Source organism: Lipotes vexillifer, unplaced genomic scaffold, assembly GCF_000442215.2.
Source record: "Lipotes vexillifer unplaced genomic scaffold, Lipotes_vexillifer_v1.1 scaffold1544, whole genome shotgun sequence".
Classification (NCBI taxonomy): domain Eukaryota; kingdom Metazoa; phylum Chordata; class Mammalia; order Artiodactyla; family Lipotidae; genus Lipotes; species Lipotes vexillifer.
In genome coordinates this window covers 150,353-165,798 of record NW_006791108.1, presented here as the reverse complement: position 1 = coordinate 165,798, position 15,446 = coordinate 150,353, and the positions used below count along the sequence as shown (strand labels likewise).

At 43.7% G+C, this 15,446-nt stretch overlaps 1 protein-coding gene across 2 annotated transcripts in view; it reads right to left on the bottom strand.

Annotated features, from left to right (window-relative positions):
* VLDLR (very low density lipoprotein receptor) overlaps positions 1–15,446 on the bottom strand; it is a 32,587-nt gene that overhangs the window by 6,609 nt on the left and 10,532 nt on the right. For both annotated transcript variants that reach the window (XM_007464194.1, XM_007464193.1), the window contains exons 2-12: positions 12,914–13,033; positions 8,320–8,442; positions 6,804–6,926; positions 4,767–5,138; positions 4,542–4,664; positions 4,330–4,452; positions 3,766–3,885; positions 3,535–3,660; positions 2,621–2,792; positions 1,815–2,033; positions 1–58 (exon numbers count right to left, since the gene is read on the bottom strand). The exon at positions 1–58 is cut by the window's left edge and continues 76 nt beyond it. In XM_007464194.1, the coding sequence (XP_007464256.1) occupies positions 1–58; positions 1,815–2,033; positions 2,621–2,792; positions 3,535–3,660; positions 3,766–3,885; positions 4,330–4,452; positions 4,542–4,664; positions 4,767–5,138; positions 6,804–6,926; positions 8,320–8,442; positions 12,914–13,033 (1,679 nt within the window). The remainder of the gene's footprint in view (positions 59–1,814; positions 2,034–2,620; positions 2,793–3,534; positions 3,661–3,765; positions 3,886–4,329; positions 4,453–4,541; positions 4,665–4,766; positions 5,139–6,803; positions 6,927–8,319; positions 8,443–12,913; positions 13,034–15,446) is intronic.

Sequence of the window (15,446 nt, the reverse complement as noted above, 5' to 3'; positions counted from 1 at the left end):
ATACATTCCTGCTTTTTCGATTTTAGCTGGTTCACCCCAGTCTGACCAGTAAACAAAGCTGGGAAGAATTAAATTAGAAATAAGCCTTGGTGGTTTAGAAGGAATAAAGTTGCAGCTTGAGACAGACATTTTCAAAGAGTGAGCAGAAAACTCTAGGGTACAAAATTGTGCCACTTAAGGGTCTAAATTATGTTCTGGGTAAACAGAAGTTAACACTGAATCTACAAGCTCATTATTAACTATATTAAACTATATAAGTCTGATATTTAAATTTCAGCCCACAGTCACAGGTTGTATATTTCCTGTAATAAAAGGCCCATTCTTTCAGTGGAGTAAAAGATGGATATCTGTTAAGTTTTACAGTAGGGGCGGGCTGACTGTGTCCTAGTGAGGCTTCATGGGGGCCAACTGTGATTACTACAGCCTTAGTCAAATACCTTATTTTTTTAATTATTAATTTTTATTGGAGTATAGTTGCCTTACAGTGTTGGGTTAGTTTCTGCTATACCTCAAAGTGGATCAGCTATGTGTATACATATATCCCCTCTTTTTTGGATTTCCTTCCCTTTTAGGTCACCACAGAGCACTGAGTAGAGTTCCCTGTGCTATTCAGTAGGTTCTCCTTAGTTATCTATTTTATACATAGTAGTGTATATATGTCAATCCCAATCTCCCAATTCATCCCCCCGCCCTTTTCCCCCCTTGGTATCCATATGTTTGTTCTCTACATCTGTGTGTCTATTTCTGCTTTGCAAATAGTTCATCTGTACCATTTTTCTAGATTCCACATATAAGCGATATTATATGATATTTGTTTTTCTCTTCCTGGCTTGCTTCACTCTGTATGACAGTCTCTAGGTCCATCCACGTCTCTGCAAATGTCACTATTTCATTCCTTTTTATGGCTGAGTAATATTCCGTTGTATATATGTACCACATCTTCTTTATAGTCAAATTCCTAACAGCTGCTTTTCTATATTATTTAGGGGCAGTTTGGGGGAAGTCCTCAGTGGAATGTTTCTAGAGAGGTCTGTTTATTTCCACTGGACTTTCAGACAACTTGCACATTTAGATGAAAGCCTAGAGGTAATGTGGTTACCAAAATCCTTACAACTCATGCTACTGCTTAGCTTGGATCGTCCAGAGCTGACCTGATAAAGTGTTCAGACAAAAATTAAAGATCATTTGCATAGCGACACAGACTTGTCTATGAAAGAGAAACAGACTCACAGACATAGAGAACAGACTTGTGGTTGCCAAGGGGAAGCGGGGGTGAGGGAAGGATATAGATTGGGGGTTTGGGGTTATCAGATGCAAACTATTACACAAAGAATGGATAAACAACGAGGTCCTACTGTATAGCATAGAGAGCTATATTCAATATCCTGTGATAAACCATAATGGAAAAGAATATGAAAAAGAATGCATATATGTGTATAACTGAATCACTTTGCTGTGCAGCAGAAATTAGCACAACACTGTAAATCAACTATACTTCAATTAAAAAAAGTCACTTGCATAGAAGCTGGGTGGACATTAAGGTTTAGATACAGCTTTTGGTGTACCTCAAATCAGAAATGTTGTTCCACTAATGTGAACCAGCAGTCATCTGCTCAGGGAGGGCCTGTCGTATAGATGAGGCCATTCCCGGGTTGCTCAACCGTGGCACCACTGACATCTTGGACTGGATGATTCTTTGTTGTGGGGAGCTGCTAAGTCTTGGGATTTAAGTACTGCTTTAGGCATGAGGAAAGCTCCTGACCTATGCAGATAGCATCCGAAAGGCTACGTGATGAAAAACACAGAATACAAACCCAGACAACGGGTCCACAGCTATGGAGGCAGGCTCTCGCAAGTCAGAGTTAAACAGGAACTTCCTCTTGGTTCCATCTAGGGTAGCTACTGAAATAGTCTTAGAAGCCGCATCAGTCCAGTAGATGGTCTTGTACACCCAATCAACAGCAATGGCTGCAGGATTATAGACATTGTCGATCATTTTAACATGTCTACCAACCTTGTCATCAATTGAGGCACTGAAACAGAATAGGTCACAAGAAATTTAAGAGTTTGACACCATCGGAGCCTGGAGAATGGACTTTCTGCTCACAAAATGGTCAACAACTTCGTTCGAGTAAACCCCATAGCTCAGCTCACCACTCAAATTACGTAACCATGCTGCTTACTGACCCTAAACAATACTGTAGGTTATCTCGTTGTTGGTCTGTACTCTACATGCAAGAACACCACACTTCTAAGTGAAGCTATTTGTTTCAGTAACCATCACCTGAGTTTCTATAGTTGCCGTTAAGAAAAAGCTATCACTACCATTTCTATTTGCAGCAACTATGAACAGTTCTCGACTAACTGGAGAGAAAGGGGGGAAAATTGGAAAAATTAAGATGTTGTCTGTTATAATCTTATAGTTGTAGCCATCTTTTATAGGCGATTGTTAGTTTCTAATGAGGAACCGACAGTAATTTAATAAAGATTCAGTGTTTAGAATGATTATTCCCAAATAGTTAGATGCTAGATTGGAGCAAGACACAAGAGAAATTCCTCCAAACCTTCCCAAAGGCCAGTGACAACGACTTAGGCGAAGACACCAAGAACTGAAAGTTACCTGAAGATGGCCTTTTGGCTTAGATCAGCCCAGAATAGTTTCTGAGCAGCAATGTCAGCATCGAGAGCCACAGTGTTTCTTAGCTGTTCAACTAGTTGGATATATTCTTTCCTCTCCAAGCCAATCTTCCTGATGTCTCGTCTATTAGTGAAGATCAGACTTGGCTCTTTGCCTGCAAGACAGGAGTCAGGTTAATTTAGTTTTGCTGTAAGAAGGCAAACGTCCTTCCAAGTCCTCTCCTCCCAACAGAGGAGCACTTAAAAAGTGAGGGCATGGGCTTCCCTGGCGGCGCAGTGGTTGGGAGTCCACTTGCCGATGCAGGGGACGCGGGTTCGTGCCCCGGTCTGGGAGGATCCCACGTGCCGCGGAGCGGCTGGGCCCGTGAGCCATGGCCGCTGAGCCTGCGCGTCCGGAGCCTGTGCTCCGCAGCGGGAGAGGCCACAGCAGTGAGAGTCCCGCGTACAGCAAAAAAGAAAAAACAAAAAACGAAAAAAACAAAGTGAGGGCACTGCTGAACACCTCAGGAGTACTCTTGCTGAAGTCCATGCCCTGGGACCTGCAAGCACTTCAGCACTTCCTACGGTTTAAGAAGACAGCCCTGGAGTCACAGCATTCAGTAAGAGGGCGGCTGATGATAAGTTACTTGTTTGAATTATTTGAATTGCACTCAAGTTCCGGAAGCAGAGAGTAAGTAGATATTCAAGGTACCATATGCAAAAGGAACTGACCAAGGCAGGAGTCTGGGGCAACAGTTTGCTATTTAACCTATGATACTGCACTGTGAGTTCAGTATCATTGCTCTCAAGTACTTTTAAAATTTTATATTTCGTTTGACTGTTGTAGTCACTGGCTGTACCTTTCATAATCACGTACTCAGAAAGGTACCAGAGCAACACCAGTCCAAGTCCATTTACCTACTGCCTTGCACACGCCAGTGGCAAGATCCATTTGATAGCCACGACTACATTCACACTTGTAACCGCCTTTTAAGTTGATACAAATTTGACTGCAGATTCCCGGATTTTGGCATTCGTCAATATCTAGGAGGGAAATTTAGAGTTAGTCTTGCTATTCCTAGATAACCTACGGAGATCTACTGACCTTTCCCATCACCCCCGGGGCTTGGGCTCTGTTCTTCGACTCACCTCCACAGGTTTTCCTATCTATCAGTTCAAACCCAGCTGCACAGTCACATTCGTAGCCTATAACTAGGTCTTTGCAGATATGGGAGCATCCGCCATTATTAACCAAGCATTCATTTACATCTGAAATCAAAAGGTAGTAGAGTAACTCAACACTCAAATTGATATTTGTCCTATTAACATTTAAAATCCAGGCTGTTTGAGATAACTTGTCTAGATAGTCTGGTCAAGCCCATGATTTTTCTAAGATCTAATAATCCATCTTATAGATACGCATCTCAGCGTGTATTGGGGGAGGAGTAAACCCAATCTCCTTGGCACGTTACCAGTTAGTTAAGCAGTATTTAGTCAAGTTTCTCTATTGCTGATTGGTTACCTTGAAGGGGGTGAAACTAGGAACTACTTTGTCACTACTTCTAAGTCATAAAATTTCACTTTTAAGCCCAACAATTGAACCTAGTTCATCAAAGTAGTTTACCCAGGCTTTAGGCAGGCTCCAAACCGCATTAGCTCTGCCGGGTCTAATTAACCTTCCCAAATCTGTCCTCAAGCAACCCCTTCACTTACGACATTCTTTCAGGGGCTCATCACTCCAGTCCCTGCAGTCCTGCTCCTGGTTACACACTTTACTGATATCTATGCATTCCCCGCTTCTGCACTTGAATTTCCCAGGGCCCAAGCACTGATTGACTACAAAGAGAAACACAGAAGAGAGATTCCATTCGTGGGTCTGATCAGAGCAGTCCTTTGACTAACACCCCACACCTAGGGACCCTTACCATTTTTGCAGTTGACTTCATCAGAACCGTCGACACAGTCTCGGATGCCGTTACACTGCCTGCTGCCGTGGATGCAGCTACCATCCTCGCACTCAAACTGGTCAGGTTGGCAGGTTCGGGAGGCTGTAGCGGGAGGGAACGGCAGGGGATGAAGCCAGCCAAAGCGTCCCTGGTTGATTCGTGGGAGAGAACTGAACGTGCCATACTGATAGGAAAGCTACTTACGACAGTTGACCTCATCGCTGCCATCCTTGCAATCAGGATCCCCGTCACATCGCCACTTCTTGTGGATGCACTCGCCAGAGCCGCACTGGATCTCGCTGGCCGGGCACTTGGTGTGGATCACTGGCTGGCGGCCACACTGCTCGAGGGACTCATCTGACTGGTCCGAGCAGTCTGCGTCGTCATCGCACACCCAGCTGATGGGGATGCAGGAGGAGGTGCTGCACTGGAACTCATGGGCCCCGCAGGTGGGTGGGGTGCAGTCAAGCTCGTCACTGCCGTCGCTACAATCATCCTGGCCATTGCACACGAAATTCCTGGAGATGCAGCGGCCACTGGAGCAAGTGAACTCATCAGGGCTGCACGTTATGTTGCCTATTGAAAGAGAGGACGCCCCACTGAAAATGCATCCAGACCTGTCCTTTCAAGCATCTTGTCCCAAAATCTAACATGCAGATCATGGATCATGAATCCAAGCTTTCTTGCCTAACTTAAAAGCTAAAGTCAGATTATATCAATAGACAGTTCGCAGAATACTAGGAAACAGTCTTACCATGTAAGAGATGCTAGGACATTTGAATAAGAAGAGAAATGTAGGACCGAGAAAAGAGTTGAAGACTAGAAGTTAATTTGAGATGAGATGCATCTTAAAGGGACAGTGCTTAATAACTTAGGCTGTCACAAGAGACTTCATTGGGGAAGGCAGACATGAGTTATCTTTAAATGGATATACTGCTCATCAGGCCAGGCCACATATCATGAGCTGAGATTATCATGCATCAGGTATATAAGCAAACATTCACTCATAATAAGCATTATGACACCATCACCGAAAAGTAGCCCCCATGTATTATAACACCATACTCGGTTCCTTCTCTTTTGGTCCTTCCAACCAGGATCAGGAATAACAGGTCTTCAATACTTTCAAGTTTTAGAAAGTCACTTCTGGGGCTAGAACCGCAATCTAGCAGCCAGGTGCAATAATAACGATAAGCTAGTCAGACTAGCCAGTTCGTACTTTGACTCAAATTCCTGCCAAATTAATTAAGGTCAATAATTGGTGGTAATTGGGCTGGAGACCACGACTCTCTTGGGAAGCAAAGTCTGGATTTAAGAGGGAAACACGTGGCAGCGCCACAGCTTACCAATCCATAAAGCTCAGTTCTAGGATCAAATGCCAAAACTCATTGGACTAGGTGCAGTGGTAATGACCTCAGGAGGTGACTTCTAAGCGCAAGACTGGTGTTTCAACTACAAGTACCCTCAGCTCGTTGTACACTTACTGCATCAAGAGGCCTGTGTTTGTCAGTCTCAGGAGGCCCTATAAAAAGGGCGGTAGCTTGAAAGAACATTCAGTGCAATGTTTGTTTAACCTAGAGATTTTTCCAGGGCCTCACCTTTAACATTGAGCATTTTATTACATATTTTCCAAGAGCAGAAACATGAAAGGCTAGGAAACAGAGTTAGCTTTTACAGGCAGGAACTGTGTGACAGGAGACAAAGGTACCACCGGTTGGGTAGAGTTATCTTTGGGTATCTGCCAGCAAGATGTTAATTCCTACTTCTGTGCCAGTTTAACTTTTGGAAAGGTTAAAAGAAAAACTAGTTTGGGGACTGAGAAATGCTTGTGTGAGACTGCAGTAGTTTATTCCACTAAGCAGATCCAATTTGTGACCTAGGGGTGTGTTCGCTGGCCCTAGTCCCTTTCTAGCTTGATTGAGCCCAAGTGAGGAAGGCCCACGAGTTACTGTCCTGGCTGAGACAAGAGTCCACAAAATTGCGGCTTCACTGAGCTACTTGTACATGGACGTGCCTCGGATGACTTACCTCCTTATTTCTATTTGCCTAGAAGAAACACCCAAGCAAGCAATGGTCAGTTACCATGCGAACTTCTCTCAGAGTCTGAGGGCGCTTAGGAAGGACAAGTAGTAGAGCAGAGAGTGAGGTCATTAAAAGGCAAGTCAACTGCACCTTCCTGCCCACCCTGCTTTGAGCAAAAGCGTCTTTGGGATATAAGCCACTCAACACTGATCTTCTTACCACAGTTTTCTTCATCTTCTCCACTGTCACAATCATTTTCACCATCACATCTCCAGGACACTGGGATACACTGAGTGGAACGGGCACCACAGCTGATTTCACTTATGCGGCATGTTCTCATATCTGTTGATGATATACAGTCTCAAAAGAGCCTCCAAACTCATGAGTGCAAAGCTGCTGCTTCTGTGCTGCCTGGAAGTGGTGACATCTGTAACTCAGTGGCCGGGCACACGGGTGAAATTCGACTTACTAGCTGAAGCCTGGGCAGATCCTTCGACAGCTCCATGTCTTGGAAGCCATGCCAACCTAGGCTACCTGGCAGTCCGCCGGAGAGCCTTGACCGTGCTACTCCGTCAAGGTTCCGCGGTGTGCGCAGTCCTGGCTTTTGTTTTACTTGGCGTGGTTATGTTCATTGGCTGGCCTGCTCCTTGACCATTATTTATCTGCTGGGTATCAAGTGACGGACCCAGATACTGGCAACCTAATCCCAACTTCATTAAAAGCCAGATGCTCTATCACCTATGAAGTCTTCCTTTGCCTGGATTCCTGCACAGACCTCCTTTACAACCTCTTTTCCACTTGACATCTTGCAAAGTAGGGACACCCCCTAATTCTTGACTTTATGGGGTCATCCCCCACTAAAACTTGGGCTGAATCTTCATGGAACCTGTCTTCATCTATGGTAACTCACCTCCCTTGGCCAATGCTCATATAACTTGCTTTACTTCTTGCCTGGAAAAACTGAAATTAACACACATCTCTTCCTTTCTGCTTGATTCCAGACCTAAACTTTGTTCATGTTAGACTTCCACTTTTAGTGCTTTAACAGGCCTCTACTGCCTTAAAAGGAACACCGAGACTTTCTTCACCAGGACATGCGAATGATTCTAATTTAACCGTCCCAAATCATCTTCCTCTATGATCTCACAGACTTTTTCCTGAATATCAGCCTGAGGATACACACGTATTTGCATACCTATGAAGTTTCTCTTATTTAAGAACAAGCTGTAAGCTCCCTACTTTAATAACTTTACGTTACATGTTTCTTAAGAATTGCTCTATCATCCTATTTCTAGTCACCTTAACCCTTCAGTAATAGATTTTTTTTTTTCACAACATGAGAAGCTGTGCATCTAAAAGCTTATACTTGGCCCACGGGGGGACCCTCACATCTTGACTTAGCTTCCAGGATCAGAGTACCATCCACTCAGAGTCATTATCATCAAACATTTGAAATCTATGCACCTAGTCAAGGAGTTCTTGAATCTTCTGGCTTCAGTCTTAAATGTTCAATAGTGAAGCTACCCAAGAGAACGTCAGTCTTGTTTAGACTAGGAAAAACATTCTTTATGTTTTTAAAGATTGGCTGTTAATGATTTGACTGACCTCGGAGTCAACTGGCCTAACTTTAAGGGAGGCCAAGGAAAACTAACCAAGTTTTAGATTATACAATACTTAGAGCTATGAGACACGGAACAGCTTGGAAAAGTTCAAGTCCAAAGCAAGTCACACTCACGGCACTGCTCTGGGCTTTCATCAGAACCATCTTCACAGTCGGGATCCCCATCACACTGCCATCGGTTGGGAACACACTGGCCATTGTTGCACACGAAGTCAGACTCGGCACACGTCTTCTTCACTACGAAAGTTGATTTGCAGGGTTAAGGTTGAAGTCACTCACCCAAGAGCCCTACATTCCCACTGGGAGTACAACTGCATTTTGATGTGTTTTCCTCCAAAAAATAAATCTGAGTCAGTTAGCACTCAACTGCCAATATCCAGGAGAATCTTAGAAAAATCTCTCTCTTTTTTTTTTTCCCCCCTTTTTCCCCAGAGGAGGAAGGTGATCATTTGAGAGACTTAGAGGACACTGAGGTCAAGGGATCCCTTATGACGAACTTCTTGCCTGCTTGATAACGTTGAGATTAAGTAATAATTTTGTTCTTTTCACGCATTTCTTCCAAGTCATTCAAGTTTAACAGTCAAAAGACTGGATCATAGTATAACTGTTCTAGCGGCATCTTGTAACAACACATGCATGGGTTTAGTGCAGAGGCAGAAGACCCAGCTCCAGTACTGAATACTGTCACCCCTACAGGTCTATTGGGGCAGAGGAACCCACTGGGTAAGAAACAGAGAAAGCTCAAACCTGTGTATAAGAGAGGCTGTATTTAGCATCCGAAGGGTGGGCTCACATCAACCAGCTAAATGTCACTGGGCCTGCAATGGAAGCTGCCAGCACCTGTAACTGACTACTAGAGTTAAATAGCCTAAGACAAGGTATCAGTTCTGCTACTAATTCTTAGTAGGGCAGCCTTTTCTCCTCAATTAGGGTGACCATGTGATGTTGTCCAAATTGACGCAATCTCAGTAGAAGGGGGACAGTGTTAATTTTCCCAGGAAGATAAGCGTTGACCAGGACTGTGCTAAGCCAAGCAGGCAGCCTGTCATCCTACCTGTGAGGAAGTGAGGGAGTAAGAAGGGGCTTGACAAGGAGCCACATCGGGTATTCTAGGGTCATCCTCAGATTATATTCTTTTTTGCCCGTGTGCCTATACTGTCTACTTGAATTTCCAGTTTAAAATATTCTTCTCTAATGAATTTTCTGTAATGGGAAATCAGCTAAAAGCCAACAATTTGCTGAAAAGATGAAAGGGACCACCTCAGGTCAGGGGTTTGAGCCAGGTACAACACTCAGGGTTCAGAGTGTAGTAAACCAGACAGCCGCTCTGGGTTAGCCTCAGATATTGTTAATGGGGAGACAGTGATTATAGTCAATTTCTGGAACTCAAGATGGGATGATCAATTATGATGATCTGAAAAGGATTATTTATCTCCTAAAATTGTGTAGCCAAGGGAACATGAAAGGCCATATTACTTTTTTTTTTTTTTTCTTTGCATTATGCGGGCCTCTCACTGTTGTGGCCTCTCCCATTGCAGAGCACAGGCGCCGGACGCACAGGCTCAGCGGGCCATGGCTCACGGGCCCAGCCGCTCCGCGGCATGTGGGATCTTCCCGGACCGGGGCACGAACCCGTGTCCCCTGCATCGGCAGGCGGACTCTCAACCACTGCGCCACCAGGGAAGCCCCATATTACTTTTTAGATTCATACCTGCTTCTAAAATCACTGAAATACTCAAACGCCAGTGTTAACAGTTTAAGTGATATCCAAGGCCCATCTTCTCCTGAGCATGTAGGAAGGTGCCAGAGGGTCTCAGAGTCAGTTATTGTAATTCACCCTGTGATAACTCCTCAGAAGTTGCAAAAGAGAGAGTACGGAATGGTTGTAAAGAGACCTCATGAATTTAAGAAGTATAAGATGTTACAGGGATAGAAAAGACTGGTTATACTACAAAGTGAACAAGATGCACAGGGTCAGATAGATTGCTAGGGTTCCTCTCTCTCTATTCTGAGCACAGACTAGGAGGGTAAAGATAGGCTGTTTGAACTGGGCCTTGAGAGATGGATAGAAATTCAGATGTGCCACAGGGGAAGAGAACTACCAGTTCCATTCCTGGGGTATCCGAGTTACTGATGCGTCAGTTCAGCCTAACACTTGTAGAAGAATGAGTTACTGGGACTGACAGAACGTGGCTTTTGCAGAATCCAAGCTGAAGTTGACTAAATATGCTAGTTGACACGCTTGACAGAAAAGGCCCTGCTGAAATTGTAACCAAGTTCAACATCAAGAGGTTGGACAGGAGAAACAGGAATTGGCTTTGGAAGTTTTAAGTAACTGTGTAGCTTTTCCCTTCCATGGAGGAGCATCTCAAAATAGGCATTCAGAACTTCCCCGAGCAAAGCTCCCACTTTCCTTCTCTACCTTCATATCTGAGAGGCAGAGACGAGTTCTGGCCAAGAATATATTTACTTTTTCCCACTTTGCATGATCTTGATTGTAGGTACATCTACCTCCTTACCTCTTCCAAACCTTCCTGTTACGTGGCTAGAACTGATTTATGCAGAGACTATTTTAGGAAAAGCCAGCGATGACCGCTACAATGACTCAGGTTAGTTTCTACTGAGGTAGTCAAATGGTAAAGTGTGACTTCACACCATGGCGAGAATAATTACTCTCTAAAAAAAACAAACAAATGCGTTTTGCCAAATGCAGTTTAGCACAGAAGAAGAATGGCTACTTACACCAAGAGAACAGTAGATAAGAGTGAGGTCCTTTAGTGAGAAAATGAGTGAGAGAATTATATCACCGCGGTAACCCAGAAAGAGCATGGAACTCAGTATCTTGTAGAATAAAATCTTAGTGTTAGAATGCAAATGATATAAATGTGTCACATTGGAGAACTATTCTTGGTCCTGAGACTGGAGATAAGCTTCTTTTCTGATATTGCAGCCTGGGTTTACTCCGCTTCCAAATGAGCTGCTAATTTACATATTGGCATGCAGACATCCATGATGCTGCTCTGAGAGCTCAAGCACAGGACTGCCTGCCAGTATGTTTATACTATAGCATTTTAGTAATGATGCCTGAAGAAGTGGGTAAGGGCATAACAAGATGGCAGTTGATGAAATCTACATTTAGCTTCTATTTTTCTTCTGGATTTTTAGTTTGTATAGTGGACATCTTCATGTAACGTCTTTTATTTTTAATTTATTTTTTTGATTTTTTTTTTTTACATCTTTATTGGAGTATAATTGCTTTACAATGGTGTGTTAGCTTCTGCTTTACAACAAAATCAATCAGTTATATATATACATATGTTCCCATATCTCTTCCCTCTTGTGTCTCCCTCCCTCCCACCCTCCCTATCCCACCCCTCCAGGCGGTCACAAAGCACGGAGCTGATCTCCCTGTGCTATGTGGCTGCTTCCCACTAGCTATCTACCTTATTATGTAAGGCCTTTTAAAAGGCAAATGACAATGTTATCACCGACATTCATGAACAACCTTATTTCAAGAGTTTTACAACACAGGACAAAGAGATCATAAAGCAAACTTCAGCATGTATTCAAGGTACCTAAATGCCATCTTGACATGTAGTTCTCAGCTGTCCTGGCTTAATGAGAGGTTACATAGTTGCAAAGAATAGGCATTTTTTTTTTCCTTGCGTTATGCGGGCCTCTCACTGTCGTGGCCTCTCCCATTTGCGGAGCACAGGCTCCGGACGCGCAGGCCCGGCGGCCATGGCTCACGGGCCCAGCCGCTCCGCGGCACGCGGGATCCTCCCGAAACGGGGCACGAACCCGCGTCTCCTGCATCGGCAGGCGGACTCTCAAGCACTGCGCCACCAGGGAAGCCCTCATAATGATCTTTTAATAGATGCTGATCAATGGGTATGATGGCATATCCCTATTTTCTTGGGGGAGAGAATGTCTTCCATCTTGCCTAGTGCTTTAAAATCGGCATCTCTGTAGACAGGGAATTAAAAAAAGAATCCTTATCTGATCTTTGATCTGGGCTGGCTTATAGTTTCTATACCAGGAGTTAATTAATTCCTGAAACTGCAGGGGATTTCTTACCGTCCACGGCTTGCTTTTTGGGGATCGGAACCATTTGAGAATTAAAAAAAGAAAGTCTGGGGCTTCCCCCGTGGCGCAGTGGTTGAGAGTCCACCTGCCGATGCAGGGGACACGGGCTCGTGCCCCGGTGTGGGAAGATCCCACATGCCGCGGAGCGGCTGGGCCCGTGAGCCATGGCCGCTGAGCCTGTGCGTCTGGAGCCTGTGCTCCGCAACAGGAGAGGCCACAACAGTGAGAGGCCCGCATACCGCAAAAAAAAAAAAAAAAAAGGAAGTCTGTTCTAAGCAGTCTTCTGTCCGTCTCTATTTCTGGTCCTCCCGTTCCTTCCTCTAGCTTCCTATACCAAAATTTTGTCTGATCTAAGATCAACCGCGTCTATCATTTGAAAGGAACTCCACTGTATCTTCAAAATTCATACTCAAGTCGCTAACTTCACATCAAACAATCATATCCCTCCAGACCAGGAAGTATAGAATCTTTGGACTCGAGTTCAAACCAATTCTTAGGAGTGGTTTCTATTTTTCAGAATCTCGATGCATCTGTAGAAACTGAGATATAATATCATCATCTTTCAATACAATGCGTACGTCCTAGTGAGGTGGCAGGTGAGACTGTCCAGCTCTTTACTCACCACAGTTCTTTTCGTCACTGCCATCAGCACAATCTTCATCCCCATCGCATTTCCACAGCAGCGTAATACAGCGGCCATTTGTGCACTGGAATTGGGAGGGTTCACATTTGGCTTTTCTTCCTAAAATCAGGAGGGAACACTTAGCTAAGCTGGGACACAAGGATGGTAAGTTAGAGATGCTCGTTACCTGAAACCCATGGATAGGAGTCCTCTTGGAGGGACAGCTGCAGACTCAGAGGCTATGTAACACTGTAGGGGCCAGAGCTGGATGGGCCTTGGGGCAGTGACTGACAGCAACTGAGTTCTTAGCTGGGCACACACCATCTGGTTAAGACTAGATTCCCCAGCCTCTCTTGCAGGAGGCATAGCCATGGGACTAAGTTCCGGCTAATGGGATGTAAGCAGAAATGGTATATACAACTTCTGGGAAATATCCTCAAAGGCACAGGGGATCCAGTTTCCTTAATTTTATTCCTTTCTGGTTCCTGAAAACTAGGCATGATGGCTGGAATAGTAATCTTGGGTCAATGGAACCAGACCAAGATAGAAGGAACGTAGATTGCCCAGAGACTGCAGGTGGCAGGGCAGGGGATTCACCTGTGGACTCATTTCTCCCATTCCTTTAACTCGTTTGTGTCATTATAATCATGCAGCCAAATCCTGATCTTTTAATGGCATTTCTTGTCCACATTCTATACTGTTACTCATCAATGATGCTTCTATTACGAGCAAAGTAAAGGATATTTAGAAAAGGCGTGAGGTTTAATACATGCTTCCTCATCTCAGAATTTGAGGTCTAATTGGAAAAAGACATGTTTACAAAATGACTCCAAGATAAGATAAAAAGCACGAAGAAGGTACAGTTAAGAGGTGAAGGGAGATCATTTTTTTAAATTTAATTTTTATTTTATATTATAGTTGAGTTACAATGTGTTAGTTTCAGGTGTACAGCAAAGTGATTCAGCTATACATATATATATATCTCCATTCTTTTTCAGATTCTTTTCCCACATAGGTTATTACAGAATATTGAGTAGAGTTCCCTGTGCTATACAGTAGGTCCTCGTTGATTATCTATTTTATACCTAGTAGTGTGTATATGTTAATCCCAAACTCCTAATTTATCCCTCCCCCACTGCACCTTTCCCCTTTGGTAACCATAAGTTTATTTTTGAAGTCTGTGAGTCTGTTTCTGTTTTGTAAATAAGTTCATTTGTATCACTTTTTTAGATTCCACATATCAGTGACATCATATGATATTTGTCTTTGTCTGGCTTACTTCACTTAGTATGATAATCTCTAGGTCCATCCATGTTGCTGCAAATGGCATTATTTCATTCATTTTATGGCTGAATAATATTCCATTTTATATATGTACCACATCTTTTTTATCCCTTCCTCTGTTGATGGACATTTAGGTTGCTTCCATGTCCTGGCTATTGTAAACAGTGCTGCAGTGAACATTGGGGTGCATGTATCTTTTTGAATTATGGTTTTCTTCGGTATGTGCCCAGGAGTGGGACTGCTGGATCATATGGTAGATCTATTTTTAGTTTTTTTAAGGAATCACCATACTTTTCTCCATAGTGGCTGTACCAATTTACATTCCCACCAACAGTGTAGGAGGGTTCATTTTTCTCCACACCCAAAGGGAGATCATTTTTAACTTACTGATGTGAGAAAAGCAAAGCAAGGTGAGAGCCACAGACCTGGATTCTATTTTTCTGAAACTCAGTTTTCCTATGCTCAGTGTATGAATATAATTCACATAATGGCATGAATGAATACTTGGAAGTAGGGCACTTAGTTTTTTTTGCCTGGAATGGGACAGCTGATATTCAGGTGTTTCCTATCATTAGCAGGTCTATCCACCTGGAGGATGTAATTTCTTCGAGATAAAAGGCAAAGGTCTGGCTGCTTACAGCAAACACACTGCAAATATTCGAGAAAAACAGTGGAGCCATATAGTTCATGCAGATTCCTTAGGGAGGTCTTCCCAGCAGAAAGCCTTGAGACTTCCTGTACCTTTCAGCATCTGCAGCTGTGGCATGTGGGCATAAGAACAGATGCTACAGTGACAAGCACAGACTGGAACTCTTGTGTCATGTACACAATGCTCGAGTTGGCATCCGTACTATCAGCTACTCCCTACTGTCTGGGAACATTCTATACTTTGTGGCTAATTCCCAGGGAGATTAAAATTTGGTCCTAGTTTACCATATGGGTGTGTGGTTACTTAGGTACTAAATGTACTCGTCTAAAAACTATAGGTACCACTCTGCCTGCAAGAGTGCAGTTAAGCTAGGACCCAGATACAAAGCAGGATGAATCAATGGCACTTCCTATCTGTAGTTCATTTTTTATTTTATTTTATTTTTTTTATAATTATTATTAGTTTTTTGGGCCACACCACATGGCTTGCAGGATCTTAGTTCCCCGACCAGGGACTGAACCCAGGCTCCAGCAGTGAAAGTGCTGAGTCCTAACCATTGGACCACCAGGAAATCCACCCTGCGCTCTCCCCCGCCCCCCC